Genomic DNA, 10,688 nt, shown 5'->3' on the forward strand with positions numbered 1-10,688 from the left:
AACATTTTGTTTCTTTATTATCGTCAAACCCTGACTTTCATGATTTTTATTAATTAAGATTGTCTTACAAAGCTCAATTTCTGTACGAATTGGTTCGGCTATATCTGTTGAGGAACGACTTGTAACTTCCTGTAATGTGATAGCTCCATCACTGCGACTCCCAGAATTTAAAAACGGAATTTCGTTTTTTCCAGCATTTTTTCTTATAGTTAGATGTCATAGATTTTTTTTTTACTTTTTTGTGATTGGCAGGTTTAGCATCCCATACTTCGACAAAATACGGACATTTGTTAAGTGTTTGTCGGCCTTAGTCTGGTTTTTTCCACTTGGACCTCGTGTGTTTAAACATGTCGTTTTCGGAAAGGCCATTCTAAAACAGGGCAGTATGTAGGTTGATGTTATGATAAGGTGTTTTTTTTCAGTACGGACAAGTGTGATGTAAAACGTTTAAAGTATGAGGGGTTCCTTTGTATGCTTGCTTGTACATTTTTGACAAACAATGTCAAAATTTCAGTCATGGCGATATCATGTATTACTATTGATATATTCACATTATAACAGTAGTTGATTTTTGTTACGGGGTTGGCTGTGGCTTGCACTTAAAGCCTGTTTGCATATGAAAAAAAGTTCAGTACAGTTATCAGCACTGTAATTTCACGTATTGCAACATTTTTGATACTCAATGTACATACACCAAAACCACTATTTATAACATTATACTTTATACATATAATAAAATCGCACTAAACAAGTTAGAAAGAAATGCTTCCGATAAACGTTTTTGTCTCGTACTAATATAATAATTTATCTCAAATTGAGTGATAATCAACTAAACACAGAGAAAAGTTAGCACTCGAACATATATTCAACAACGTCTAGTTATGTTTAGACTACAAAACAAAATCGTGTTGTAAATTATGCCCATAATGTTTAACATCAATGGTTTTCCGTGGCATGATGACTTCTAGATTGTAGAGTCGGTGTGATATTAAGAATACTGATTGCACAAAGTATCAATCTTAGATAACCCTCGGAACCGTCAAACTTGTACTTGAACCCTTTCTTATCCTTTTATAACTCTTAAACTTTACTATCAGTAACACGGACTGTCTCGTAGAATGTTTTAGAAAACCTATTAACTTGTAAATGAACATTTCCACTTCATTAAAAAACAGCCGCAAAAAATGGAGAATTTCTATCACACTGGCTGTGTCATAACAGTTGCCCTACTGTGTATATTTCGTGTTCTGTCTCGCGATTCATTTGTTTTTAACATTTCTAACTTTTCGAGCCAGGCTTTATACATCTCTACAGTTGACAGTGATTGAACTTTCTGTACTTGCCAACACGTCTTCTTTGTTGACATTCCTTCTTTTGCCATTGCCGTTGTTACTGGCATCAAGTTGTGAGACAGACCATTCGTCATGGCCTTCAGTGCTGGACGAGGTGGTGTCGCTTCAAAGATAGGGTGCGCTTCAACACCAGGTGGTATTTTCCACTTTAAACCAATTGTTTCGATTTTTCGACGTCCTTTCGATCTCTGTTTATTTTGAAGAAAAAACGTATCGCTTCGAAAGCTTAATCGACTGTTAAATGTTCTTTTTGTGGGCGTCTTATTAGCGTTTTCACGATCTGGACTATTGACATCAGAACGCGTGTCATGATGCGATATGCGCGTGTCTGCTCGTGTCTCAGTAACGGATGGTGATCTTATATTGTCTACTTCACTTGTACCATCCGGGTAATATCTACTTTGCCTGCTCCAAGACACTCGCAGACCTTTTTTGCTCATTCTAGATTTTGACGGTAGATCTGACGGACTTCCCCTGTCCGCCATTTTCAACGACTCTTGTATATTGTTTTCTTTATCTTTATCTCGTGGCGACAATTGTAAAGGTTCAATACGACTTGAGTATTTATTTGTTGGTTGATAAATTCCATTTAGTTTGAAAACCTTCACATGAGACTGGTCGTCTTTATCCACAGATGCAAATTCCGGAAAGGTGTCATTCTCTTGTTCAAAACTGCTAGCTCTATTATTCCTAAGAAGTGGAAACAAAGAAGCCGAGCTCAATCCTGATCGAGACCTTATTGACGATTCTAGTCTGTCTTGTTTTCGTTTCTGAACTTCACTTTGTTTCTGCATCTGTTTCTGACGCTTCAATAATTGATGCGATTCTTGGTCAAGTCTGCTAGACTCACGATTAAGTTCATTTGTGTACTGTTTCTCTAAGTTATCCAAATGCACAAAATCTTTTAAAGAATCGCGTCTGATTTTTTGAATGGCTTCATTTTCAACAACGCCGTCTGGAAGATTTTTCCGCAGACGTGCTGTTAAGCTGTTGGCCAACAGATTAGTGTTAATCTTTCTATGTTTGTTATCCATTAGATAGACGTCTTCGCTCACGAACTCTTGTACTCTAGGTCCTAGCTTAGGTTCTTCTTTGTGTCGTCTGGATGAACGTCTACTCCCTCGTCTTGACCTTGGTGCAATAAAACTGTCATTCCTTGAAATGGGAGGAAGAGCAAAGTGCTCGCTCATTTCTGTGTTGGGAATCCTGCATATAAATGATGATTATATTAAATATGATCACGTAGTAGTTTAAAAAGGAAGACCAAATACAAAGTACAATAAGTAACTATGCGAATTCGATAATCATCACTTCTACACCGATGGTTTTTGCAAACTGTTTAGAAAGTGCAGCTGATAGATTTTGCTTTGTTTTATCCTATATAGGTAATCTACACACATGTTTGTTACAATACTAAAATAGAGAGTAAATACTTTAAGATAATACTTAGACACTAGCTGACAAATATAATATTTCCGGAGACATAAAGTAAAACATTCTTAATAGAAAAACAATGGAGGCAAGCATTTTGATGCTTGACACTTCAACAGTAAAAATGACAGAGAAAGGAATATGTAAAAATGCTGTTTTAACAAGCTGACACATGGGTATGGCCAACCTTTAGTAATATTTATAGTGCACTAATCAATACTGAAAACAAGTAAGCTAGCGATGCGCAAAACCGTAGCGCAGCGGACCGTAGCGGATTGTATCTATATGACCGTAGCGGACCTTAGTGGATAGTGTTTGTGTCCATAGTGGATAGTTTGTGACAGTAGTAAATAGTGCGTGACTATAGCGGAAAGTGCTTTTGTGACTGTAGCGAATAGTAGCAGTTAGTGTATGACCGTAGTGGATACATTCTCATCCATCAGATTTCGTCAAAATCCCGAGACGAACCACGGTAGACCTCTGGTATGCGAGAATGTAGTGGATAGTGTGTGACTGTAGCGGATGTTGTATGTAACCGTAGCGAATAGTGTGTGACCGTAGTGGATAGTATGTGACCGTAGCGAATAGTGATTGTGACCAAAGCATATATTGTTTAACCGCAGCGAACAGTGTGTAACCGTAGCGAATAGTGTTTTTACCGTAATGACTAGTATACGAACGTAGCAGGTGGTGTTTGTAACCATAGCGGTTGGTATTTGACCGTAGCGAATTTTGTATGACCACAGCTAACAGCGTGTAACCGTACTGATTAGTGTATGACCGTAGCTAACAGCGTGTAACCGTACTAGCTAACAGCGTGTAACCGTACTGTATGACCGTAGCGGGTAGTGTTTGACCTGTGGGCTATCATCTCTTACTGCATTTGTGACACCCTAACTCAATAAAGGTTGCATTTTGTGGACCAAAGTTTCAAAGAAAGCCGTTTAATCTTGCATTGTATTTACGATCGGATTAAGTGTATTAGTGGAATTAAATGTCGTCAAAGTTAGCTTTATAATTATCCTTTAAAATTTCATTCTTGAACATGATCATAAACCCATATTTCGAATTCGATATTTATCCACAATTAATTTCCCATAATTTCAAAACCCATCGATGCTGGATAATGCCATTTGTTTATCATGATTTGCCTGTGAAAAAAATCCATTTGTATTTCAAAAGTAAGAATGAAAAATTGAAATAATTAAAAACAGAAAAGAAAAGCGTGATAGAGAAATATAATGCAACGTTATAACAAATCCTGAGATATATATAAAAAAAACATATTTACAGTAAGCTATAAAACTAACTAATGTCATATATTACTGTTGTAATTGATACCTCTTCAACAAATTATCCAAATATTATCCTGAATATGTAGAACTGTAATATTTTTAAAACATTTCATGAATATTGTCTAAGAAGCGTTCAACGACTGTATGTTCTGTCAGTGACAGTGAGGAAAGATGACTAGGGCTTTATATAGATATGGATAGATCATTGACTAAAGGCCAGATAAGAGATAGGTACAATATTTTTGTTTAAAGATCAATAAACGCGACTGTTAATAAGTTGACGGGGGTTATAGTTAAAGCAACTATCGTATGTAATTATATGTAACGTAGGTTTTGTCCGGATTCCACAGTTACTATGGTCATGTTCCATTTTAATTTTCAAATACGGACAAACCGTTTATTGTGCTAAGTGTACACCAGGACAAAAGTGTGCTGGGCGAAATGGCAAAAATGGTCAGCCCAGTTGACTTGTATAGGAGCTGATAATCTTTGTGTCTCTTGACTGACTGAACAATAATTTTCTTGCGTCATATTTGAAGGCAAGGCGTTACTGACGAGAAATTAAATGTACATTCTACCACATTCTCAATGTGACTATATTTTCGTGGTCTTTGCTTCTATATGAGACACAATTAAGTTCAGTCAATGTTAAAATTATTTAAATCTTCATAGTACTGCTGAAATCATTTCAAATCTTCGTTAAATGTATTTTGGATGTCTAGATTTTCATTATTGATTGAAACGGGCGCTGATATAGATCTCACTACAGTGGGAACTTTGATTTAAATTTATGTTAATGTGGTAATAGGTCGATCCTTAACATAAACATAGCGTTTGAACCTCTTCACCTCAGGTAAATCCATTACAGAATTAAACCTTTTTAATTAGAAAAAGATAGGTTTGTAAATGATTACGAGTGAAATATAATCCGGTCTGATAAGAGTGCATTGAAATGAATTAGCTTTGATGCTGTAAATACATATCCGCTGCTTATTACCTTCTAAAAGCATTGTTCAAGACTATTTGCTAGAGAATGTACGTCAGAATGAAAACAAGGATTTATCACTATCTCTCTCCTCCTGGAGCAAGTCAGGCTTAGATTTTGTAAACTTACGTTTTGCTAACGCGGTCCGATTTTCTTGTTGCCATTTTCATATATGGTTCAATATATGGACATTCACAGTTAGTGCTGTATCTGATAAATCTTACATGTACCTTTTTTCTTTTAGTCCTGGTCTTTAAATAAGCATAATAAATGTGAACTTTGATACCGCGAATACGTACAAAAAAGAATAGTTTGAGCCGCGCCATGAAAAAACCAACATTGTGGTTTGCGACCAGCATGGATTCAGACCAGCCTGCGCATCCGCGCGGTCTAGTCAGGATCCATGCTGTTCGCTTTTAAAGCCTATTGGAATTTGAGAAACTGTTAGCGAACAGCATGGAACCTGACCAGACTGCAAGGATGCGCAGGCTGGTCTGGATCATGCTGGTCGCAAACCCACTATGTTGGTTTTCTCATGGCACAGCTCATTTATAAGTTATAAATAACAATTCTTTCAACACATTTAAAAAGATCCAATGTTGATAAAAGTTATTAGGTAATTGTCACTTTACATAATACAATTTGCTTTTCTAATGATACAGCTAAATGCTTATTCTATGTCCGAGATTTTTGTTATTTTGGGAACTAATTATATTCCAATTGCCTTGTAAATGTGAAATTAAAAGTGTTATTGTATGAACTAAAGTAAATAGTTGTAAAAATTGTTCTGTATGGGGTATTTTATGCAAACAATATATATGATATTTGCTTGTTTCAGTGTAAGATTGAAATATCTTTGAAGAGTGAACACCAAATGCAATATTTACGAAAAATGTAAGATATGATGTTTATGAGTGAAATGATTTTAATCATACATCGAAAACAAACAAATTTTCTTTTTATTTCATGTTTTGACTAAACTTAAACTGGGCTTTAGGATTAACCTGAGAAATAAAGTTGTTTCTTCCCGAGTGCGGTGTACACACAAGTATGGTCTAATCTGTGACTCTAGTTACCTCAACTGGTATTTACGTCACGAGTTGGACTAGCCTACTAGGCCTACTCGTGCTTCCGTCTGAGGCATGGCCATGTCCCACCAAGCCTCTAAGCCTATCATGTTCTTGATGATAAGGAGAACTGCCATTCACAGAAGAAGCAGTTCTTTTTACCTAAATCTAATACGAATGACGTACGTGGAAATAAGGAAAACGAAAAGCTAAGAATTCAGTTTACCAATCAGAAACGGCAGATGGAAATATCTCTGAAGTTAAGATTTGTTGCTATTAAATAAAAGTAATCATTTTATTAAACTTCCTGCGAAACGAGGACACTTAACAAACTTTAAAGTGATAAAGAGATAAACATAGTCTTAAAATTGCATTTTATTGCTTTTTACACACGTTTGATATACGGAAACGATTGTTATATAGTCGCGTATCAAATTTTCATTAATTTAATAAATTAAAATCTTGAACAGGCCTGAAAGTGTCACCGAGCCTGCTTCCTTATAAACCAACGATAAAGTATTTTAATTATAAACGTATAATATACTATCAACTTATTATCTAAGCTTACCTAGTTATTTCAAAAGGCCCATATCTTTATGAAAAGAAAAAAATGCGAGTGCGCACGTGTATTGTACTGATTCATACATCAATATGAATTTATTCGTTGGATACATAGTATAAGCAATATAGGATCACACTGTTTTTGCGGATGAGTTCCGGATTCCCATCCCCGGATTGCTCCGGATGTGTAAGAAAAAAATGGGTTTTGTGAATTTGTTACGTTATAAATCTCTAATGCAATCGTAACAGAAAATTAATTAACCTTTTAAGAATCGGAATAAAACCGTAATAGCTCGTATTTTTTACCACAGTGATTGTCTTCCGGACTGTTAAGATCTTTTAAAATCTGTTACGATCTTTTCAGAACTGTTGCGGATTTATTACGAATTCCTTACGGATATATTATCCGGCGTGGCAAAACTTTGAGCATGTTCAAACCCTTGCCCACGATGCCACCGATGCCCCCGATTTCTGAACGGATACACCGAATGACCTTCGAATTTCTACAGATGCGTTATGGATGCTATCCGGAACTCATCCGCAAGCCCATCCTGGGCAGTGCGATTCTAGCTAAGAGTTCATTAAGCGACGTTCCAACGGTGTTCCCTATAGAGCCGGCAAGTACATCCTGTCGAAGCGGGCAGTTTTTGCCGTCGTATAAAGTCGCGATTCGCCATCGTACCTTAGAGCAGTGGTCGAGTGTTGGTATCGGCCTTTCAAAACGGAGGTCGCGGGTTTGAATCCAACTGGGTTCGCGATTGTTTACCTTCTCATAATACACCAGTAATGTTTTCCATAGGAAGCGGGCCAGAAAAAAATAAAAAGATGAAATCTTTCTTTACAATCGAACAAAAATAGATAACTAGAGCTATAAATTAATAAATACTGTAACATTAACAGTAAAAAATCACTTACCATTTTTATTAAAGATCCAATCTCTAATGGTTGAAAAACTCTCAACCTTTAAATATGTTTCCCAGCTGAAATGTAAATGAAGGAAATAGAGGTTAACAGTTTTATAGCTTATGTACAAGCTTTATTGATATAGATGTATACAAAGTCAAATATTTTGAACAGTATCTTTTATCATGATTTTAGTCCACTAATGTACACACGGTTTATCATTTTAAAATCTTGGGCGCTCATTAATTTAAAGTTTGATAATATTACGATAAACCAAATCCTTTTTTGCAGAGATAAATGCATGCATTTAAGATTAAATCTCATTTGTTTATTGCATTATATTATATTCTTTTACAAATATACATCAGCGAACAAAAAATATTTCAATATAATATTGTATGGGCTCATGACAATAAATGTGGTTTAATGCAATTTTGTAATAATTTTGGTTCTTGCTTTGTTTGGGTCCATAGAATATTTATTGACAAATAGGTAGACAGGTTTAAAGGTCCTGCTTTATCTGCATACGTTAAAACCTACTGCGAAAAGTCGATATCTATCTAAAGTTTTATCGTCTAAACATGACTAAGGTACGATAAAATAACCTAAAGATGACACTATAGTCCACAAGATTCAATAAAACATTGAAAATTTAAGATAGCATACATAACACAAAGCTTTGTTGAAACATGAATAAATCACAAGTATTGCATTTTAGCTGGCATTTATGTTTTCCTGTCTTTTCATATTTATTCTTCGATTGTTATCTCCCCTGTCGATCGTAATCTTATCTTAACTTATCTTATCATAATTGCGCATTCTGCATTAAGTATTAAAAATGAAATATTAACTATTTAACATACAGTTTAATGTAAATTCTATTATTTGGGTGAAAGATGAAACTGATAAAACCGTTCTTACTTTCACTGGCAGGTGCGTCGCGTTGCCTAAAAATCTCATTTTTATCAATCTTTCATATCTTTAATCTACACATGTTTTTTTTTAAAGTACATAAGAAACGTTCTATAACCTGACACCGTTCCCTATGGAAATGGCAATCTATACCATTAATCTAATCCCCCAGTTAGAATATCTTCTGAGTGTCCAAAATAACTTTTCCGATTTTAAGGTCTAGGGGAAACATAATTTCATTTAATTACACATATATACAAACATAGTAGCTCGATTACCCTAAAGCTAATATTTCTTCGACAGCCAATTTGATACTTTTTATTATATATAAGTCGATATTTGTAATTTAAAATCCATTGTAAGGTTAAATAGGCCTGATAGTGCCAAATTGAATATACATTGATCAAATATTGTAGATACTGTAAATAATGTGATTGATTTTTATCGGGTTTCCTGAAAAAGGCATGTTAATATATTGATCTTGCGGTTTTATGTTACTTGTTTAAGTAGTTATTTACTAAATATACCCGTATTTCATGGAGCTTTGCAGGCTTTAAATGTACTGGAAGATGCCGAATGAATTATTCCCTCCAGGCATGCAAACTTTATACATCACAACCCACATCGTGTCTTTTTTACACAGGTTAGACAAATTCTTCCATTAAAACTGAAAACCAGTTGAAATACGACTACTTACAGATTTGTTTCCAGCCACAGTCATCGTGCGATGGTTGCCGCCGTAAACTATCAGGGGAGATAACCTATTGTCTGGAACTCCAGTATATGAGAGTTTCTTGTAGCTAACAAATGGCAAGTTTGTATTCTAAGATTGGTCTCCATATTCAGTATTACTACGTTGGAACCGGATCTTTACAATTTTGCAGCATATATCTATCTAACCATAAGGTGATACTGCTACGTACCAAACCAATGTTTACGAAATTTAAACAGTCGATAAATTAATCTAGTTAACTTAGCACAAACTAAGTCTATATCAATACTACATGGGGATTATGAAATAGATTAGTGACTTGTCAATGATTTAATACAGTAGTGGGTAGATGGGATTTAAGAATTAGAGTAAATTCATAATCGGTATTTTAACTATATATCGAGATATCATGGGAAACATTTGATCGGTTCATACCGATGTATTTTAGCTCATTGGTGGAGTTGGCTTGATGCTAAAAGGAATCGTCCACAACTCTGCCTACCGCGTTCCAGTAGGGTTCTAACACTCGATCTGGCGACTCCCAGGGAACAAGGTCACACTATTAAGAATATAGTGATATATATACATAAAATATAATTAGGTTTTAAGACTAACTACAAATGACAATAATAAAATTTTATCACATATTTGACGTCGCTGGAGTGTAATAAAGCCATTAAATAAAAATGATAATACGCTATTCTAGCACAAAACTGCTGTTCTTGTCACTTTTCGGGGGTGTTTTAACAGGACAGAAAACGTGTGTAAACAGAGAGATTCTCGCGCTCGCGTGCTGTTATAACACCTTTTTATATATGCACGTTCCGTGGCAAAGCGTAAACGTCATTCGGCCCCAAAACGGATAATTCAAAACGAAATGACGTCAACGTAAAAAACAACTCAGACATTCCCGCGCATTTCGTGGAAAATTAATGACGTTGAGAGACATTGTATCCATTTATCAGTTTTTACGCGTTTTATGCTAGAATAGCGTTAGCGCATGTTCATTTCGTGTTATAACGTTTGCAGAATCCCCCGGGATACGTTGGTACCCTCGCCCTAACGGGCTCGGGTACCAACCAATCCCTCGGGAATCTGCAGATGTTATAACACGAAAAAACATGCGTTATCCCTACATTCTTGCATAAAACCTTTGTTTTTTGCCGATTTTGGGCATGCACAAACAGGGTAAAAACGTGTACAAACAAGGAGATTCTCGTGAGCACGCGCTGTTGGTGAACGTTTTGAATATGCTGTTGTGGGTCCAACGTAAGCAAATTATGGATCCCGAATCAATTTTGGCCGAAGTCGAAAGGTCCGAGATTTATGAAATCTTTTCATCTGCATATGTATTAAAAATATCATTTTTCAACCTAACTTTACTTTAACTTGTAATATGCGCTACCTCTCTTGATACGCGACTGAATTGACGTTCCTTATTATTGTATTATTACGCGTATTAGACTCAAA

General features: G+C 35.5%; 1 protein-coding gene across 2 annotated transcripts; it reads right to left on the reverse strand.

Moving 5' to 3' along the window:
- Positions 1-632: 632 nt before the first annotated feature.
- LOC123545078 (uncharacterized) lies at positions 633-8,802 on the reverse strand. 2 transcript variants are annotated; one of them, XM_045331356.2, is made up of 3 exons: positions 8,625-8,802; positions 7,607-7,671; positions 633-2,558 (listed from the first exon to the last, which is right to left on the reverse strand). In XM_045331356.2, the coding sequence occupies exon 3, from the start codon at positions 2,540-2,542 to the stop codon at positions 1,199-1,201; it is 1,344 nt and encodes a 447-aa protein (XP_045187291.2). In that variant the 5' UTR covers positions 2,543-2,558; positions 7,607-7,671; positions 8,625-8,802; the 3' UTR covers positions 633-1,198. The 2 variants fall into 2 exon arrangements, with proteins under 2 accessions (XP_045187291.2, XP_053394684.1); XM_053538709.1 differs by lacking the exons at positions 7,607-7,671; positions 8,625-8,802 and adding an exon at positions 4,125-4,246.
- Positions 8,803-10,688: the final 1,886 nt, after the last annotated feature.

The sequence above is a fragment of the Mercenaria mercenaria genome, chromosome 1, assembly GCF_021730395.1.
Source record: "Mercenaria mercenaria strain notata chromosome 1, MADL_Memer_1, whole genome shotgun sequence".
NCBI lineage: Eukaryota > Metazoa > Mollusca > Bivalvia > Venerida > Veneridae > Mercenaria > Mercenaria mercenaria.

Bases quoted from the DNA above. Each gene is read 5' to 3' on its own strand.
- LOC123545078 (XM_045331356.2), bottom strand. From the start codon at position 2,542: ATGAGCGAGCACTTTGCTCTTCCTCCCATTTCAAGGAATGACAGTTTT.